General features: G+C 42.0%; 1 protein-coding gene across 1 annotated transcript in view; it reads left to right on the top strand.

The window, feature by feature from the left end:
* Positions 1–20,778, top strand: part of MAP3K15 (mitogen-activated protein kinase kinase kinase 15) — a 124,151-nt gene that overhangs the window by 47,301 nt on the left and 56,072 nt on the right. Inside the window, exons 5-6 of the mRNA XM_023634219.2 lie at positions 353–521; positions 2,517–2,623. Coding sequence (XP_023489987.1) covers positions 353–521; positions 2,517–2,623 — 276 coding nt within the window. The remainder of the gene's footprint in view (positions 1–352; positions 522–2,516; positions 2,624–20,778) is intronic.

The raw sequence follows: 20,778 nt of genomic DNA, 5'->3' as shown, positions 1-20,778 counted from the left end.
AACTGTTCAGGTAAGGAAACTTCTTGCCCTCTGTGTGTTTGAAAATACCAGAGGAAGTGGGGTGGGGTAGGGTGGCTAGCAAGTCCTATGTGTCATCCAAATACAGATGGGGCCAATTTTGAAAATACTGTAATGAAGTGATTTTTCTTTGTTATTGTTTAGTGGTTAGTTTCTGCAAAATGTGACTAACCAGTAGGATGTGTCTCCCATTTGCTGGCTGAGGTCTGGGCGAGGCCCCTGTGTGTTAGCCTGAGTTCTGTCAGTGAGAACCAGGTTTGTTATGGCTGCTAAAGGAAACAGAGTCCTGGATGTGTGTAGATATGACTGGAGATTTTCATGTTTCCCTCTCCAGTGCTTATTACAAAGAAACCTTGCTAAATGACATCCGGAGAGCCAGAGACAAATACCAAGGTGATGAGCTGGCGAAGGAGCTGGCCCGGATCAAACTCCGCATGGATAATACTGAAGTTCTGACCTCAGACATCATCATTAATTTACTGCTGTCCTACCGCGATATCCAGGTATGAAATACACTTTACTGAGGCTGACACATGCCGAGTTCTTCCTTGGCATGAGGAATTCCTCATGTAAGTACTCTTACACTAGGATGGTTAGGTAGCTGTTGTAGAGACAAATAGGTATGTGGCTAGGTCATAGGTCACCTAGCATATCTGCTATGGTGGAAATAGGGCCACTCCAACGATAACTCATGTACAGTACTGCTCAATAAAGGAACTCAGAATTTCACAGTTTATATGCATTTTATGCAAGGCATTCTTCCAAGCCTTTGCAAATCCTAACTTATTTAATCCTCTTCACAAGCTTATGGGATATTTACTCTGATTGTCTCCGTTTTACAAATGAGGAAACTGAGGCACAGTGAAGTTAAGTAACTTGCCTAAGGGCGCACAGCACTTGGCAAAGTCAGGATTCAAACTGAGATGACTGGCTCAGTTGTCCTTAACTCCTCTACTGTGATGCTTCCTTTAGGCTTTTGTCACTTCCTTCTTTGTTTACCACCACCCATCACTGACAGGGAGGGCAGGGGCAGCAGAGGCATGTCCAGGACCCAGGGAATGTAGATGTTTATTCTAAGACAAGCATCAGAGGCTTCTGGAGAGTTCTTGAGACAGGATTTGTGGGATGTGGTACCATGAAGGAAATCAGCATTTCCTTCCTCCAATTTTAGTGCCAGTGAGCCATTTCTAAGGACGTCTTGCCTTCCTTCCCTTTGGAGGAACACAGGGCAGTGCACTTTACCTGCAGGATTCTACAAAGCCATATTGGAGGTTGTTGGCCACTGGTTGTTAAATCTAATGAGAGAGGCATCCATTTATGACCTGAACCAAGAACAGAGTCAGCCACTAAGAAACTCATGCCCGTAGTGATAAACAGATGCATCTAATTGATTTTAATAGCAGATGCTAGTAGGGATTATGATGATGATTAAATCATGCCCCATGGGACAGAGAATGGGAATGGCTTTTCTTGAAGTCTTTCTTCCCTTGAGCTGTTGGCTTCCTTCTGTCCTTGCCTTCATGCATCTCTCCTTTTTATAATCTTCCGTCAGTGGATCTCTGAGACTCAAAGGTGAGCCAGAAGCTTCTTGGAACACGCTGCCTTCTCTTTCCTTGGGCAGCAGCATCAAGGTGCAGAGCCATAAAACAGGCATGGGATTTTGGTGGGAAGTCATCCTCCACTAACTGTGGCCGGCTGTCAGCGAGTTGGCCATTGACGATGATTCTAAGCCTGGCTGAAAGGGTAGCAGATGGCACTGCTCACAGGGGATCCAGCTGAGACAAACATGGCAACAATTTTTCCCTGGGTAATTATGCGGTTTAGAACAGTGATTCTCAACCGGGGGACATGTGGTAGTGTCTGGAAACATTTTGGTTGTCACAACTAAGGGGGAGGGGGAGGTGCTACTGGCATCTAGTGGGTTGAGGCCAGGGATGCTGTTTAACATCCTACAGTGCACAGGACAACCGCATAACAGAGAACGATCCAGTCCAAAAATGTTAGTAGTGCTGATGTTGAGAAGCCCTGGTTTGGATTAATTTGATTATTTCTGGCAAAATAGGAAAGACTGGGATGTTTCCTCCCTCTACATGGCAAGTGACTGTAAGATTCCTTGTATGTCTATGTCCAGCTCATTTTAATTCAACGCTTTGCTGGTGGTGGTAACTCTCTTGCGCTCAAAACGTGGTAGCTGTTTCCTGGCTGCTGGGCTCATTTGCTTTCTTTTGTTGCCTTTGAATCTAACCTCCTTCCCTTGATCCTTTTGTGGCCTCTGAGAGCAGGGCTTCTTTCTCTGTCTTCTCTCTCATCCATCTTTTTTCTTATCTTATGGTCTTATTTCTGTTCTATTAAGGGCTACAAATACCTTCTCTAAATGCTGTCTGTAGGGAAAGGCTTGTATTTAAATGCTGAGGCTGTCTCATATTTACAACTGTTCAGAAAAATCTTTGAAGAGCTGTGTTTCCTCTCTTTCTCACCTTGGGACCTCTTGCCAACAGGACTATGACGCAATGGTGAAGCTGGTAGAAACACTGGAAATGCTGCCTACGTGTGATTTGGCTGACCAGCATAATATTAAATTCCACTATGCTTTTGCACTGAATAGGTAAGAATGATAATGTCCATACAGGGTTTTGAAACACACTGTCTGTTAAATTCTGCTTCTTTCTTTCATTCAACCGTCATTGAGTAGGAGCCAGATCATGTGCTAAATGCCAAGGTTAAGAAAATGGGCAAAGTATGGTCTTCGTTTTTGGAGATTTTGTCTTTGGAACATATATTGTACCTGTGAGGTCATACATGTAACTAAATCCCTAAGAAGCTTCTGTGGGGTCTTCTGGGCTGGGTTTTGAAGGCTCATGAGTAAGAATTGCCTCATGAGCAGAAGAGTGTGTGGGATGGAGATGTAAAAAGGCCATTCCACTTGGCCAGAAGTGTGAGCACAGAGGTCTGCATGTGCAATGTGCCCTCAGGGAACATTCAGTGTGACTAGAACACAAGATGCTAGTGAAGCAAATACATGCAGTGAAACCAAGCATGGAGGATGGGACCATGTCTTGAAAGGACCTTGTGTACATGAATAAGGAGTTGATAGTATCTTGTAGACTGTGGGCGACTAGTTTAAGCAACAGGGTTAACACTGAATGATAGGAATGAGGGTGCTATCTTTATGTACTAGTATAATCTGAACTTTGGAATACAAATTACCAGGCTAGGTAGAGTATATGAGACTTGGAAATTCCTGCCTGGAGATCATCAGCCTTAAAAGCTTATGTGCTAGGGGTATTAGCTAAGATGCTTTAACAAGGAGACCCCAAATGCAATGGTTCAAATAAGACTGACATTTCTCTTTCACATAGCAGTCTAGAGGTGAGGGGACCAGGCTGGTGGCATAGTACTGCTCCAGGGGTTGTCCAGGGACCGACCTTCTGACCATTTTGTAGCTCTTTTATTCCTGAGAGTGTTGTCCTCTCCTTCTAGTTGAAGCTAGGTCACTACTACTAACCAGTAGGACGTGTCTCCCATTTGCTGGGTCAGGTCTGTGCTTCTAGCCTATGGAAAGGGGGAAAGAGTGGAAGCTCAGGGCAGGCAATTACTTTTAAAACGAGTAGAATTTGCACATGTCATTTCTACTCACATTCCATTGGTGAGAGCATAGTCATATGACCCCATCTGGCTGTAAGGGAAGCTGGGAAATGTAGTCTGTAGCTGGGCAGCCATGGGCCCATCCATAATCAGCTACTGTGGATTGGGAGGATAACTAGGAGTTTGCCACATTCAACCTCACAATATTCCAGAGGCCTAGATGTCTTAGTCCTCCAGTCTCCCTTCCTCCCCTGATGAGATGCAGGAAGAGGAGCAGCACTAGGTGAATATGGTGAGAACCATACCCAAATGCACTTCCCACTGGTCCTCTTCTGGAGCCAGGAATTGGTCACATTGAATAATACAGCAAAAAACCCTGGGAGGGTATTCAAATTTGGCATGAGCGCCAAAGAGTTCTGGCACCTCCTCATCAACCTTCCATGGCCAACATCTTCCACAGGGAATGAATAAAGTGAGGGTTGGAGGTGACCTGACTTAGGGGACTCTTGTGTCTGGTTTCTCAGAGGCATTGCTTTGCTTTTAGCAGCTGGGTTAGGCTACAGATTGTGGACATGCCACTGGCAGCATCTGCAGGACAGCAGCGACACCAAAGCCCACAGCTTCAGGAGTTTGTAACACCTAAGAGGTCACAGCTCTCTCTTTTTTATATTGAAGTAAAATGTGCAGGCAGTGAAATGCATAGATCTTAAGTATACAATTCGATGAGTTTTGATAGATGAATATACACATGGAAACAACACCTCTGTCGAGATATAAAACATTTCCATCACCCCAGAACGTTCCTTTGTGTCCCTTTGCAGGCAATCCCCACCCCTCCGTAGGCAACCACTGTTGCAACCTCTGTCTCCATAGGTTAGTTTTTTCTGTCTTTGAACTTCATATAAATGGAATCACACAGTATGTATTTCTTTCGTGTCTAGCATCGTGTTTGTGAGATTCACCATGCCCTTGGATGTATCAGTGGTTCATTCCCTCTCGTTGCTGTGGAGTATTCCATTGTATGGATATGCCACAATTGATGTAACCATTTTACTGCTGATAGACCTTTAGGTGGTTTCCAGTTTGGGGATACTAAGGACAGTATTGCTATGAACATCCTTGTGCATAATTTTTGTGCACATATGGACACATTTCTGTTGGGTATACAGCATATGCGTGTGTCCTGCTGTAGCAGACACTGGCTAACAGTGACAGTCAGGCTTCTGATTCCTTTTTTGGGGGAGCCTTCATGGTCTCTGTGAAAATGTGCCTGTTCTCTCCCCAGTGGTCTCTAAACTCAGCATCGCGAGGCAGGGAACATTGGTAAGGCATCTTTGTTAAGCCTGAAAAAAAAAGTCCTGTAACTCTGTTCCCCCCAGGAGTAATGGATTCCTCTTTTATTTATACTTAATTATACTTGATTGATCCTTGATTTATAAGAATTAAATGAGTTATCACTGGTGAAGTTCCTGGAAGAATGCCTGGCATACCGTAAGTGCTATAAAAAAAGTGGTCTGTTAAATAAAAACCAAGAAGGCCATTTAAGTCACTCACCACCCTGTCTTTTCCCAGACAGAGTAGAGGTAACTCTTGTCAAACAGAGTGAAACAATCTAATTACCATCCACTCAGAGTAATAAAAGAGTAAAACAAGTTTTGAAATGGAAAATAAGTATCTAATGGGTGTGGCAGGATGAAATGATCCTGGGGCGAATGAGTTTCCAATTTGGAAGCGGAGTGGCTGGGATCGAGCACCAGAGAGCCACTTTCTCTCTGCTGGGTCTTTTCCTTCTGGTCTGATTGTGCCCTCTCAGACAGTGGCTTGTGTTGTAGGCCAGGCAGGGTCCTCAGTGCCGAGAACCTCATTTCCTCCAGTCAACTAGGGGTTTCCTCTAGAATTGCAGTGGTTGCTTCACTTATGCACGTGCTCCAATCCTGAATTTCACATTTTCGCTTTCAGTAGAACTTGGCCAGCTGTCACCATAGTCGCAGTAGGGTTTGGCATTAGGCACAGTTTTGAGGACATTTATGGAGTTACCTTGTGTCTATAAAGGAGAGAATTGTGATAGACAAATAATGAATTTTTCTGCGTTGCAGTTGACTTTTAACTCTTAGGACGTGGAGCGAATCATAGTCATGAATTAGTTACTAAAGGTTGGTAGTAATGAATAATGTTTGACCCTCAGATGGCAAGGGCTCCCTGTTACTGGCCCTTGCCGATTGGCTTGAGCCGGCTGCTTTCCCTGGTAGCTTCCGCTGTCCTGCGTTCAGAAGCCCATTCAAAGCGACTTCAAGTTTCCACTGAGCAGTTAAACTGCTTGCCTCTCAATGGGAGAATTCTTTACGAGCAATTTTTATTTGCTGTTCTTTTTACAGACAGGACTTTATTAGGTATGCTAATACAGCCAGAAGATTCTGTCTAGGGATCCAGGCAGCAGGATGGTCTGGAAGAAGAACAGAGTCACAGTCCTAGGTTAAAAACAGCAAAACTTGCCTGTCACAAAGTAGGAGTGTACTCATATCCTATTCCCTGCATCTTTGGGTCAAGACTGCTAACTCTGGCAAAATTTAACTCATTGAATTACTCAGCAAGTGAAGGGAGACTGAATGCATGACACATTTATTGGAATCTCTGATGTGGCACTCTATAAATAAGGTAAGGCGAGTGATAGAGAGAGGAAGATGCTCTGTGAACCTTCAAACGTGTGCCGGGAGCAGAGACGATATGAGATGAGTGATACTGAATTCAGCCCACACCCTGCAGGCTTGTTCCAGACCCTACAGCTCTCACCTCATCCTCAGCCTCTGGGCTACCCAGGCAGTCATTGCTCAGGTGGAGGGACGCATGTTCCCAGGAGGGCTGTATGGGCCCCTTGTCTCTGTAATAACCGCCAGCCTCCTTTTCTCTGTCTCTTCTGTTTACGTTCCCTGTTCAATCTCACCATCTTAATTTATATGTTTATATATAAATAGTGATTCTTTGCTACGTGTCTGTCAAAAGTAGAAAAATGATGACATCTCCCCACTTTTATAGTGCATTTTTCTCCAGGTACCTAAAAGCATGTTGCAAAAGAAGGACACATATTGGTGGTGATTGTTTTCCTGGTGGTGAAGAGAACCACAAAATCTGTGAACTTAGATGGAATCATCTAGTCCAAGTCCTTTATTTTAGAGAAGGGGAGGAAGAAAGTAAGTCAAAGGCCCAAAATATAACAGCTGTTCGGTAAGAGATCTGGGACCGGCACTGGGGAGTTTTAGCACAGGGCTCTGCGTACACTGGTTTAATAATATCCTGGCATAATCAGTAAAGCTCTTCCCAGAAAGCTTTTATTTTGTCTGCCTGAAGGACAACCCAGACAAGCCATGGGCCTCATGGAATTGTAGGGCCGTCCTTTTATATATCCTGCTTTGTCGTATATGATGAGAACATTAGATGGTAGATGAATATTAAAGCCACTTTCATCAAATGTACTTTTTATACGAAAAAGCTAGTTGCATTTTTTTCTGAGAAATGGACCATCTCTTTATCTTAGTAATGGCCTTGCTAATAAGACATGTTTTCCTTTTGAAAAATATTTATCCAAAGGACTTACCACTTCCATCTGTCCTTGTTCCTCCCCAGTGGCCTCCTTGAACCTGCAATATCTTCCTTTTCTGTCTACTTCCTGCCCGGTTCCTTCTGTTTTGTTCCTCCTTCATTTGCTGACTTATTTATGTGTTAGTGGAAGGGCTTTGTGCTTAAGGAGGAGAGAGCTCATGGGAGGTGACTAAAGTTAATGAGTGATTAAAAAATATAATCACGTGTGTATGTAGCATGCGCACATACACACAGGTATACAGACAAGCGAACTTGTTCTCTTCAAACTAATTGAGCTACAATGCGCTGCATTTATTTTGACAATGCTGCCATTATTCAGAATATCATGGTGTCACTGAGGAAGAAGGGATTTTTTTTCTTAGGAATTGACTTAAGAGCCAGCTTACATGGCACATGGGAAATCAGTATCATTACTGGGGGCTTTGAAGGCAAACAGATTTGGGTTGAATTCCGGCTCCTATACTTAAGTGTTATGGCTGTGGTCAAGCCGCTAAATCTCCTGAAGCCTTAGCTCCTCATACATAAAATGGGATACTACCATCTACTATGTGGTGAGTATTACTTGGAGTTCTCCTGGCACGAAGCAGGTGCTTGGCTGTGGCTGTGACTATTACCATGTAGCTTGCTTACTCATATTTTTACTAAGTTTGGGAAAGAACTTTTGACCCTTTCCAAATATCAAAACTGCTAGCAAAGTAGAGATTTGCCATCACAGTAGATATTTAAAAGGAAGACATTTCATAAAGAAAAGTTGATAAAAGTGCTGTTAGCATGAGAACATGTCTGGGGTAAGTATATGGTCCTCTGAGGTGACCATTTTGAATGGGACAGGGTTTATTGAATGTAGATATTTGTAGAAAAAAAAGAATAGTGTGTTTGATAAAATTCAGAGTTTATTACTTTATAGCAGGTTTGTCAACCTGGCACTATTGACATCTGGAGCCGAATAATTCTCTGTGGTGGATGCTGTCTTATGTATTATGGGATGTTTAGCAACATCCCTGGCCTCTACCCAGTAAATGCTAGTAGCATCCCCCACCCCAGTCATGACCATCAAAAGTGTCTCCAGACATTGCCAAATGTCCCATACGGGACAAAACAGCCTTATTTGAGACTACTGCTTTATCATGAGGCATTCTGGGGTGTAAAAAGAGCACATGCTGTGATGTTTGAATCACTTACCAGCAATATGATGTTGACTGTTAAACTCCTTCAGCCTGAGTTTGCTCATCTGTAAACCGGGATGGTGATGCCTGTGCTGAGGATTAAATAAGATACACTATTTGCAAATGGCCCGCACAGCCTTGGCAGCTAGAAGGCAGTTAACAAAAGTTCAGTTCCTCCTCCATTTATCCCCCTGCTTTCACTTCTTAATTCAAATGGGGTGGTTACCTGGTGCCATATAAAAAGAATCTCTATCAAAATTCCAATGGCATTTTCCACAGAAATAGAAAAAACAATCCTAAAATTTGTATAGAACCACACAAGACCCCAAATAGCCAAAGCAGTCTTGAGAAAGAAAAACGAAGCTGGAGGTATCACACTTCCTGGTTTCAAAGTATATTACAAACTATAGTAATCAAAACAGTATGGTATTGGCATAAACACAGACACAGAGACCAACAGAACAGAATCGAGAGCCCAGAAATAAACCCATGTTTATACAGTCAACTAATCTTTGACAGGGGCGCCAAGAATACACAATGAGGAAAAGATAGTCTCTTCAATAAATGGTGTTGGGAAAACTAGGTATTCACGTGCAAAAGAATGAAATTGGACCCCTATCTTACACCATACACAAAAAATTAACTTGAAATAGATTACCGACTTGAATGTAAGACCTGAAACCATAAAATTTCTGGAAGAAAACATAGGAAAAGCTTCTTGACATTGGTCTTGGCTCTGAATTTTTGGATATGACACCATAAGCACAAGCAACAAAAGCCAAAGTAAGTGGGAGTACATCAAAGTTAAAAGCTTCTGCACAGCAAAGGAAACCATGAACAAAATGAAAAGGCAGCCTACGGAATGGGAGAAAATATTTGCAAACCATCTGTCTCAAGAGATTAATACCCAAAATATATAAGGAACTCATACAACTCAAAATCAAAAAACCAAATAACCGGATTAAAAAATGGGCAGAGGACTTGAATAGACATTTTTCCAAAGAAGACATATAAATGGGCCAACAGCTATATGAAAAGGTGCTCAACATCACTAATCATTGGGGAAATGCAAATCAAAACCACAGTGAGAGATCACCTCACACCCATTAGGATGGCTATTATTAAAAAGACAAGAAATAGCAAGTGTTTGTGAGGGTGTGGAGAAAACGGAACCCTTGTGTACTGTTGGTGGGAATGGAAATTGGTGCAGCCACTATGGAAAACAATATGGAGGTTCTTCAAAAAATTAAAACTAGAATTACCATAAGATCCAGCAATGCCACTTTTGGGTATATATATAAAGTGAAAACAGCATCTCAAAGAGATATCTATGCTCCCATGTTTACTGCAGTGTTATTCACAATAGCCGAGACATGGGAACAATCTAAATGTCCGTCAACAAGTGAATGGATAAAGAAAGTGTGGAATATATATGCAATAGAATATTATTCAGCCATAAAAAAGGAAATCCTGTCATTTGCAAAAACATGGATGAACTTGGAGGATATAATGCCAAGTAAAATAAGATAGACACAGAAAGACAAATACTGTATGATTTTTCACTTATATGTGAAATCTAAAAAAGTCAAGCTCATAGAACCAGAGTAGAATGGTTCCTGCCAGGGCCTGAGGGGCAGGGGAGATGGGGAGATGTTGGTCAAAGGGTACAACCTTCAGTTATAAGATGAATAAGTTCTGAGGCTCTAACGTACAGCATGGTGACTATAGTTAATAATACTGTACTGTATACTTGAAATTTGCTAAGAGAGTAGACCTTAAGTTTTCTCATCACATATAAAATGGTAACTACGTGGGGTGATGGATGTGTTAGTTTACTCGAGGTAATCGTTTCACAACATATATGTATATTAAATCATCATGTACAACCCCCGCAAAAAAAGATTTCAGAGTCAACATAGTAAGTTCCAGGTGACTTACTGGCTTAGTCTGTAGGAATTATGGTTGTTTAAAGTAGACAAGAAAAATTACTTGTAATTTAGCCAAAAAGTTGCCCATAGCTCTCAACTGACCAACAGTTGGTTGTCCGCAGAGCATTTAACTTTGGAATGGTTTGAGAAACATTGCAGAACCACTCTGCCGTTTATAACCAACAAAACCATGGACTGGACCACTGTGGAAGAAATGAAGATAATAGGAACTAATGACATGGTTTTAAGAATTAAATAAGAATGCCATACAAAAAAACTTAGCACAGTGCCCAGCCCATAGAAGATGCTGAATAAAAGTTAATTACCCTTCCGTTTCCCAGCGGAGAATCCCAACCACCAGTCTTATGTCATCTTCAGCAAGGGTATTTGGGGAAGGCTTCCTGAGAGGAGCTAGGATCTGGAAAGCCATTTGGAGTAAAATGTGAAACTTAGTGAATAGCTTCTGAGCTCTTCCACGTAGGAGTCCCTTGATAGAGAAACTTTGCACAAGAATAATAGAAATGGTCCCGTGCAACCTGGCCCTGTCTCATCTCCTGTGCTGTCCTCCTGGGTCGCTGACCTCCGGCCACCCTCATGTGCCTTCAGGTTTTAAGGGCGGAAGGCTATTCTCCCCTGTGGGTGTTTGCACAAGCTATTTCCTCTGTCTGGAATGCTTGTTGCTTACCTGACTCAATGTGATCCTTCAGGGTCTAGTTTAAGTGTCCCTTTCTGAGAGGTTGATATTGCAAAGAATACCAAGTCTAAAACCATGTCCCCGCTGTTATTCATTCTCATAGCACCTGCTCTTTTCCTTCCTGGCACTCACATTTCTGTGTTCACTTGTTCAATACTTATCATCCCTCCCACTAGACTGTAAGCCTGAGGGGGCAGGGGCCATGGTATACTAGGCCATTGTCTACCCCGTGCCTAATACCATTGTATCACCCACATAGTAGGTGCTCAATCAGTATTTGTTGAATGGGTGAATGAATGAATGACTAAATGATCGACTGTGGTATACAGTCGGATGAGATCCATATAACGAGTATCTGCTACAGTTAGGGTTTGGTAGTCGAAGGCAAATCTATTGTGTTTTTCTTTCTTTATATGTGTATGCATGAAAACTAAAATACCTAAGTCATATATATTCAGTGTACACAGAAAAATATAAAAAAATTACTGGTAATGCCAACTACTCAAAGATTTAAGTACAGCACAGCCCAAAGCAGGGAATTCAGAAGAGTTCAGGCCTGCGTAGGCTAGGTCAGGGTCAGAGGTGATGGACGTCTTCTAGTGCGGGATCCCAGGCTGCTTTCTTTTTTTTTAAAGATTTTATTTTTCCTTTTTCTCCCCAAAGCCCCCTAGTACATAGTTGTGTATTTTTAGTTGTGGGTCCTTCTAGTTGTGTCATGTGGGATGCCGGCTCAGCATGGCCTGATGAGCTGTGCCATGTCCGCGCCCAGGATTCAAACTGGTGAAACCCTGGGCTGCCGAAGTAGAGCGCGCGAACATAACCATTTGGCCATGGGGCCAGCCCCCCAGGCTGCTTTTAAAGTGAGATTAGACACGGACTCAGAGGGGAATTTATCTTTCTCACAGAGGAAACACGTACCGCCTTAGTGTCGTTGACTTGTGTGTTAGTCAGGGCAGGGTAACTGCTATAACAAATAACCGAACGATTCCAGGGGCTTAACATAATGCAAGGTTATTGTCACTTTTTTCAACATTCCAATGTGGGTGTATTCCGGTTGAGTAATCTCTTCTCCAGGTGATTGCTTGAGGATCCAGTCTCTTTCCATCTTGGGGCTCTGCCCTCTGTTAGATCTCAGATCTCCTTTCAGCCAGATAAGAAAAGAGAGAGCATGGTGGATTGCCAGGGAGGTTGTGTGTGTGTTTTTTGTAATGGCTTAATTGAGATATAATTCACATAGCATACAATTACTTATTTAAAGGTACAAGTCAGTGGTTTTTAGTATATTCACAGAGTTGTACAACCATCACAGCAATTTTAGAATACTTTCATCATCCTCCCCCCCAGAAACCCCCGTAGCCATTACCAGTCATCCCCCCACCCCATTTCCCCCTAACCTCCCTCCCCAGCCCTAAACAACCACTAATCTGTTTTGGCAGTTCCTTAACTGTTACTCCCTATTCTCCCACCTCAGTCCCTAGCCCTAGGAAACCACTAATCTATTTTCTGTCTCTGTGAATTTGCCTTTTCTGGACATTTCATATAGAGAGAATCATATAATATGTGGTCTTTTGTGTCTGGCTTCTTTCACTTAGCATGATGTTTTCAGGGTTCATTCACGTTGTAGCATCTATCAGTACCTCATTCCTTTTGAGAATGAATAATATTCCATTGTCCTGATACACCACATTTTTTTTATTCATTTATCAGTTGATGGACATTTGAGTCGTTTCCACTTTTTGACTGTACCAGGGAGGTTTGTATGAGCCTGGTCAGGAAGTGATGTTCATTATTTCTTAGCACAGTTCATTGGCCAGAATTCAGTCTCATGGCCCAACCTAACTGCAAGGGAAGTTGGGAAATGTGGTGTGGCTGAGTGCCCAGAAAAAAAGAGAAATAGAGTTTAGTGAATACATCCTAGTGTCTGCTACAGCTTACAAATAAGGAGTAGAGTTCAGCTGGATCCATCCTTGTGGAGATCCCTGGGAATGTCGCAGCAGGACCATGAGTTTTGAGGCAAGAATTCTCTTCAGCGCTTGCCTTTGTGAGAAGGGGAAAGCCAGCCTGAGAAATGCCCAGCTCTACATCAGGGCCTGCCAGCCCACCATACAGCTCGGTCTTCACAGATCCTGCTTTGTGGTCCCAGGAGACTGGGAAAGGTTGGGATGGTGGGAGCAAGGGTGCGAGGGTTTAACAGTAGTTCTGCCCTAATATATAACTAGATCCTGTTTGTAGAGTGGGAAAACAACCATTCTGGTCTGTGTGTTTCTTTGGCTCTGGGTGTTGTTCACGCTGAAACACAGGTTGCCTCTAATTGTCCTCTTCTCCTTATGTGAATATGAGGCATCTGGCTGAAGTAGAGCATCTGCCTTCTTGTGGCGGGAGTGGATCTGTCAGGATCCAATCAGGAAACAGAAACCACTCTAAATGTTTAAAATAGGGGAAATTTAATACAGGAAATTGGTTACAAAGGTGATGGAAGAGCAGAGAAGCCAAATAGGAAATTGTGAGGCAGCTCAGAAATTAGCATCAGCAGGAAGCTGCTCACACCCCTCTCTTGGCTGGAGGGGCACAGGAAAGAGGCCATGTTACCAGAACCCAGGAGCCAGGATCACCTGGAACTATTGTGAGCCAGCCTGGTGGGAGCTAGGTCTACAGAAGAGATACAGCTCTTGCTGGAGCCACTACACCAAACAAAAAGAGGAAGAAAGTACTCTGGCTTCTTTCTTCTTCCCCTCCACCAGGCTCCCCCCACAACCCCCGCTGCTCACAGCTGGTGATCAGCTGACCTGGGAGCCTGGGAAGCAGCCTGGAGGAGTCAGCAACCCTGTGATGCAGAGCAGGGGAAAGACAGGAATGCATCTGAGGACAAACAGACCAGCGATTGGCTCGGTAGCACACAACTTTCAGAAACCCTACTCAGTTTCTATGTATTTGTTAAGTCAACTTTATTAAAGTATAATTAAGGTATAACTTACATGCAATAAAATGTACCTATTCTAAGTGCACAATTTGATGAGTTTGGCCAAAGAGATACACCCATGTAACTACCACCACAATCAAGATATAGAATATTTTATCCCTAAAAGTTCCCTTTTGCCCCTTCCTAGTTACTTCCCCCCACCATCCAGCCCAGTTTGGATAATTCTGATTGACCTGTATTCTAGTTGACTGATCCTTTGTAGTGTCCAAATCTGATTGTATGCCCATTCAGTGATTTTTTTTTTTGGTATTTATGTATTTTTCAATTCTGGGACTTCTATTCATCTGTTTTTTAGAGTTTCCAATTCTCTCACAAAATACCCTCTCTCTTCACATGTACACGTGTATTATATTTATAGAAACAATATATTTATAGTACTTGTTTTAAAGTTCTTGTCTGCTAATTTTAATAACAGAATAATCTCTGGATCTGTTTCTATTGATGATGTTTTATCTTGATTATGGGTCACATTTTCCTGCTTGTATGCATGTCTCTTAATTTTATTGTATTCCAGACATTGTTTCTAAAAGTTTTGTTTATTATTCTGAATATCCTTTGTTAGGTCTGGCAATTAGCTGTATGACTCATTTGTTTTTCATTTCTCTTAGAGGATAGCTAGGTTGGGACTGGACCCTACTTTTTTTTTTTTTTTTTTGCTTGAGGAAAATTGTCCCTGAGCTAACATTGGTGCCAATCTTACTCTATTTTTTGTATGTAGGAATGCCACCACAGCATGGCTTAATGAGCGGTGTGTAGGTCTGTGCCCAGAGTCCAAACCTCCGAACCCTGGGCCACTGAAGCAGCGTGCACAAACTTAACCACTACTCCACCGGGCCGGCCTCTGGACCCTACTTTTAATTAGCTTTAGTTCACTTGTGATTAGCCCAACCCCCAACCTCTTGCTCCTCTGCTGCCCTTTTGATCTTGTCAGTATTTGAGCAGGGAGGGTTTGGGGCTACTGTTTCTGATATCTTTAGATTCAGTTTTTGCAAGGCTCTGGAATCCAAATGCTGTGATTATGCATGTGGTATCTTTCTACTTTCAAGCCTCTCCTTCACTGTGGCTTTCTTGGCAAAATTCAGGGGGTGGGGGTGGGGCAAGAGAATTGTTACGCCAAGTACCAATTTGTTTTTGCTTGGGGACCCTTCAAGATTCCTTTCTATCCCATCAGCCCATGCTATTGTCTGAGGCTGGGCTGACTTTCTCCTTGTCCTTACAAAGTTTCTCTATCAAAGGTTCTCTCCTTCACTCATCAGTACCTAGACCAGGCACCCAAGGATGGAAGCTGTCTCGGCTCTCTGCTCGCCTCTGAAAGATTCGTTTTTCTCTGGAATTCAGTTAATCAAGGCTTCCTTCCTTCTGTTCAGTACGAGTTTTGTATTGTCTTTGTTTTTGTTGTTACCGCAGGAGTTGAAGGCCTTTCACATTCTTCTACATCCTAATTGGAAGCAGTGGTTTTGATGGGCAACCTAAGACAAATTTTGTTCTAGAAAGGACACTGGTCTAATGAACCATTTTGCTTATTAATGCTCCGGGCTAACTTAGAAGAAAGATTTCTTGGAACTCCATTTGTCTCCTACCCTATGAACTTCTTGTAGATACACAATATGGAAAAGATAGACAGGCAGACAGGATGGTTAGTGACAACTCAATGCTCTGGCAGATCTGTAGCTCACAGTAACCCTGCATGCAAAGTCAAACATGCTTTTCAGATGAAGAACTGAGGCACAGAAAGGGTAACTGACTTGCCTGAAATTCAAATGGGTAGTAGATGGTGTGAAAATAATCAGAATCTAGCTCTATGTGATTCCCAGTCCAATTTGTTCTGTTTTTACTCTGTTCATTTTATTGTGTAAATAATTCATGAATGTTTATAGAGTCTTGTGAAAGATTTTTAAAAATACATTTAAAGCAGTTGTCCTTCTTAATTCTAATCTCTGATCCCACTCATATGCAGAAGTAATCTCTCTTGTCAGTTTGGTGTATATCCTTCCAGACAATTTTCTATGCATTTATATACTGTTAAAATGGGTCATACTGCAGGATTTTAAAAATATGGAACCATACAGGAGATGTCCTGTTATTATCTTTGTTCACTTAGCAATCAGTGCTTGGAAATCTTTCCATGTCAGTACATATGGTCCTGCTCAGTTTGTCATTCATCTAACAGACATTTATTGAGCACCTGCTATGCACCACATCTGGTTCTAAGTACTGGGGCACAGCGGTCAACAGACCAGACCAAAAGCCCCCTCCCTCTTGGAGCTTACATTCTCCAATGGGGAGAGACAATAAAAAGTAAGTAAAATTATTAAAAGAGGTTAGGGTGATAGGGAGGGCTAGCGGGGCAGGGATGTTGCAGTTACATATTGAGTGCTCAAAGAGTGAAGGAACATACCGTGTAAATATATGAGGGAAGAGCATTTCAGGTAGAGGGATCAGCACATGGAACAGCAGGACAGCTTATGCAGCCAGAGCAGAGGAGGTGATGGGGAGTGGATGGTAAGAGATGAGGTTGGAGAAATAACTTAGAACCAGATCTTATAGAACCTTGTAGGCCATCGTAAGAAAATTGGCATTTGCTCTGAGATGGTAGCCACTGGAGAGGTTTTTTTAATTGAGATATAGCTGACATATAACATTATATTAGTTTCAGGTGTGCAGCATAATGATTTGATGTGTTTTATAAAGATTGCAAAATGATCACCACAATAAGTCTAATTAGCATCCATCACCACACATAGATACAAACTTTTTTTTCTTGATGAGAGCTTTTAAGATTTACCCTCTTGGGGCCGGCCCCGTGGCCAAGTGGTTAAGTTCTTGCACTCTGCTTTGGCAGCCCAGGGTTTCGCCAGTTCGGATCCCCGGTGCAGACATGGCACCGCTCGTCAGGCCATGCTGAGGTGGCGTCCCACATGCCACAACTAGAAGGACCTACAACTAGAATATACAACTATGTACTGGGCGGCTTTGGGGAGAAATAAAAAAAAAAGAGAAGATTGGCAACAGTTGTTAGCTCAGGTGCCAATCTTTAAAAAAAAAAAAAAAGATTTACTCTCTTAGCAATTTTTTTTTCTGCTTTATCTCCCCAAACCCCACCCTGTACACAGTTGTATATCTTAGTTGCAGGTCCTTCTAGTTGTGGGATGTGGGACGCTGCCTCAACGTGGCCTGACGAGCAGTGCCATGTCCGCGCCCAGGATCCGAACCCTGGGTCGCCACAGCGGAGTCCGAACTTAACCACTTGGCCACGGAGCCGGCCCCTTAGCAATTTTCAAATACACAATACACTATTATTAACTATAGTCACCATGCTGTACATTACATCTCCAGAACTTATTTATTTTATAACTGGAAGTTTATACCTTTTGACCACCTTCATCCATTTCACCCACCCCCAAACCTCCACCTCTGGCAACCTGTATCTGTTCTCTGTGTCTGTGAGCTCAGTTGTTTTTTTTTTTTAGAGTCCACATATAAGTGAGATCATATGGGATTTATCTTTCTCTGACATTTCACTTAGCATAATGCGTTCAACGTCTGTCCATGTTGTCGTAAATGACAAGATTTCTTTCTTTTTTTATGGCTGAATAATTGTATATATGAGACACATTGTATATATATACCACATTCTCTTTATTCATCTGTCAATGGACACTTAGGTTGTCTGCATATCTTGGCTATTGTGAATAATGCTGCAATGAACATGGGAGTGCAGGTATCTCTTCGAGATAGTGATTTCCTTTCCTTTGGATATAAACTGAGGAGTGGAATAACTGGTCATATGGTGGGTTGTATTTTTAATTTTTTCAGGAACCTCCACACTGTTTCCCATGGTGGCTGCACCAATTTCCATTCCCACCAACAGTGCACAAGAGTTCCCTTTTCTACACATCCTCACCAACACTTGTTATCTCTTGTCTTTGTGATAATAGCCATTCTAACAGGTGTGAGGTAATATCTCCTTGTGGTTTTGATTTCATTTCCCTGGTGATTAGTGATGTTGAGCACCTTTTGATGTACCTATTGGCCATCTGTATGTCTTCTTTGGGAAAATGTCTATTCAGAACCTCTGCCCATTTTTTAATCAGATTGTTTAGATTTTTGCTATTGAGTTGTATGAGTTCTTTATATATTTTGGATATTAACCCCTTATCAGATACATGATCTGCATGGAGAGTTTTGAGTAGGGGAGTGACATGATCTGACTTAGAGTTTAGCGGGATTACTCTGACTGCTGTGTTGAGAATAGATTGTAGAAGGTTGAGTATGGAAGCAGGAAATGACAGGGACTTGGACCAGGGTGATAACTGTGGGAGTCATGAGGAGTGGGCTAATTTAGGGTATGGTTTGAAATAAACATCAACAGAATTTGTTGATTGAATAGAGGGTGTTGGAGGAACCAAGCATGACTCCAGAGTTTTTGACATGAAAAACAGGAAGAATGGACTGGCCGTTATGAATTATAATGGAGAAGACTGTGAGAAGAACAGGTTTGATGGGACAATCAAGAGTTTGGTTTTGGACACATTAAGTTTGAGGTATTAGACATGCAAGTGAGATGCCGACAAGGCAGTTGGATATGTGAGAATGGAGTTTAGGGGAGAGCTCTGGCTGGAGATAGAAATTTGGGAGTCATCAGAATATAGATGGTTTGAAAAATCATGACACTGAGTGGTATCACCAAGGGATCTAGTGTAGTTTCTGATAAAGAGGAAAGGTCCAAGGGTTGTGCCTAGGGACATTCCAATGTTAAAAGATTAGGGAGGGGGTCGGCCCTGTGGCAGCGGTTAAGTGTGCATGTTCTGCTTTGGCGGCCCGGGGTTCGCCAGTTCGGATCCCGGGTGCAGACATGGCACCGCTTGGCATGCCATGCTGTGATAGGCGTCCCACATACAAAGTAGAGGAAGATGGGCACAGATGTTAGCTCAGGGCCAGTCTTCCTCAGCAAAAAGAGGAGGATTGGCGGCAGATGTTAGCTCAGAGCTAGTCTTCCTCAAAAAAAAAAAAAAAAAAAAAGATTAGGGAGATGAATAGGAACCAGAAAATTAGATTAAAGTAGAACGAAAACCAGGGAAGTGTGATGTCCTGCAAGCCAAATGAGGAAGGTAGTCCAAGGAGGAAGGAGTGCTCAACTGTTAAATGCTGCCGCTAGGTCAGATAAGACAAGGGCTGAGAATTGATCGGATTTAGCAATGACGCATACCTACTGAATCTGAATGCCCGGGATAGGAGACACTGATGCCTGGATCCCATCTCCAGAGATTGATTTAATTGGTCTGAAGGGCAGCCTGGACACCAAGGTTTTTAAAGCTCCCCAGGTGATTTTACTGTGCAGCCAAGGTTGAGACCCCACTGTCTTAGTTATTTCCATCTCTGAAATTATGAAATGGCCTTATGGTCAGAAACAGATGTTGCTGGACTGATTAAACACAAGAGTTTTTATCTATAGGCTTGTTCTTGGATACTTTGGGATCTGAAAATGCTAAGCAGATCTGAAAACTGATTATTAATCACTAAAGGGATTAGCTATTAGCACCTGTCTTAAAGTGGCTTTTAAGCTGAAAATCTCTTTGCTTTTCATTTTTTGCAAATGTTTGACTTTTTGTTTTGTTTATCCTCAAAAGGCCTTTTGTTTTGAATAACAAGGGTATGTTTTAAGTTAATGAGAAAATTCAAGGGAAGTCTTGATGTAACTGGTCCAAAAAAAAAAAAAAAACCAATCAAACAAACCTGAACTCATATCAATAATTAAGCATTTAACAGAGTTAAGTACATTCTTTTCAAAGTCCTGAATATTTCACACCTCAAAAGTTGGCTCATGAAAGATGTGGAAATTTTATTCCTCATTAAAGTTTTAATCTTTTTCACTTTCTCGCCACAAACTCTAGAAATTATTTAAATACTTTAGTAAATTTGAGTTGAGTTGATATCTTTTGGCTCTTAAAAATTAAAGAATGTCATGGGTGGGCTATTCGTCAAGAGATCTGGTTCGAAAGCTGGTAAAATTGGATTCCATATGAAAAGGAGGAAAGATCGAATATATTAGAACAAGACCAAGGTACAAATTGGAAAAAGTCAGAGTTGAAGTACAGGCTTAATTATTGCAGGCTTCCAGAAGGACGTCAAGTGTCTAGATTAGTCCTTAACCCAAGTTGGGTTCCACGAGAGAATAAGGCCCTAAGGTATCCATTGTAGCAATTGAGTGAACTCTTATGCATCCAGAATGGGGCTAGCTATGTACCATCCTTGGGAAAATTCATCATTCAAATAATCAAATAATTTTCTCTGGGGCTTAATTCTCTCACAGAACTCCAGTTGAGAAAGGCTGTTTTAGGTACTAATCTGTTTTCTTGGATGACGCAGTAGCTGTTTGAGGTACAGACTCTCAGGAAAGAAAGCAAGAAAGAGCCTGTTGCCAAGAAATTAAAAAGAATAATCTCTTTATTCATTTCTTAGAATAGTTATTAGTAAAATATACATAGGAACATCTTGTATAAATCCCAGCAATGATTTTTGGAACAGTTTAACATGTATCCTTCCAGACTTGTGTCTGGGCACATAAATGTGTAAGTAAATGGTGGTTGTTGCAAAAATAGGATCGTGTTATTCTTTTAGTTCAGCAATCTTTTTCCATGAAATGTTATAAAGGTTCTTCTATACAATTACCTGTGGATCTGCCTTTTTCTAGGGATTGCATGATATTCCATAGTTTGGTTGTTAGAAAATATGTTTCACCATTCTTCTGTTAATGGACATTTGGATCATCTCCAGTTTTTCATTATTATGAACAATGCCATAATCAAC

The sequence above is a fragment of the Equus caballus genome, chromosome X (genome assembly GCF_041296265.1).
Source record: "Equus caballus isolate H_3958 breed thoroughbred chromosome X, TB-T2T, whole genome shotgun sequence".
NCBI classification, from domain to species: domain Eukaryota; kingdom Metazoa; phylum Chordata; class Mammalia; order Perissodactyla; family Equidae; genus Equus; species Equus caballus.
This window is presented reverse-complemented; position numbering and strand designations above follow the sequence as displayed.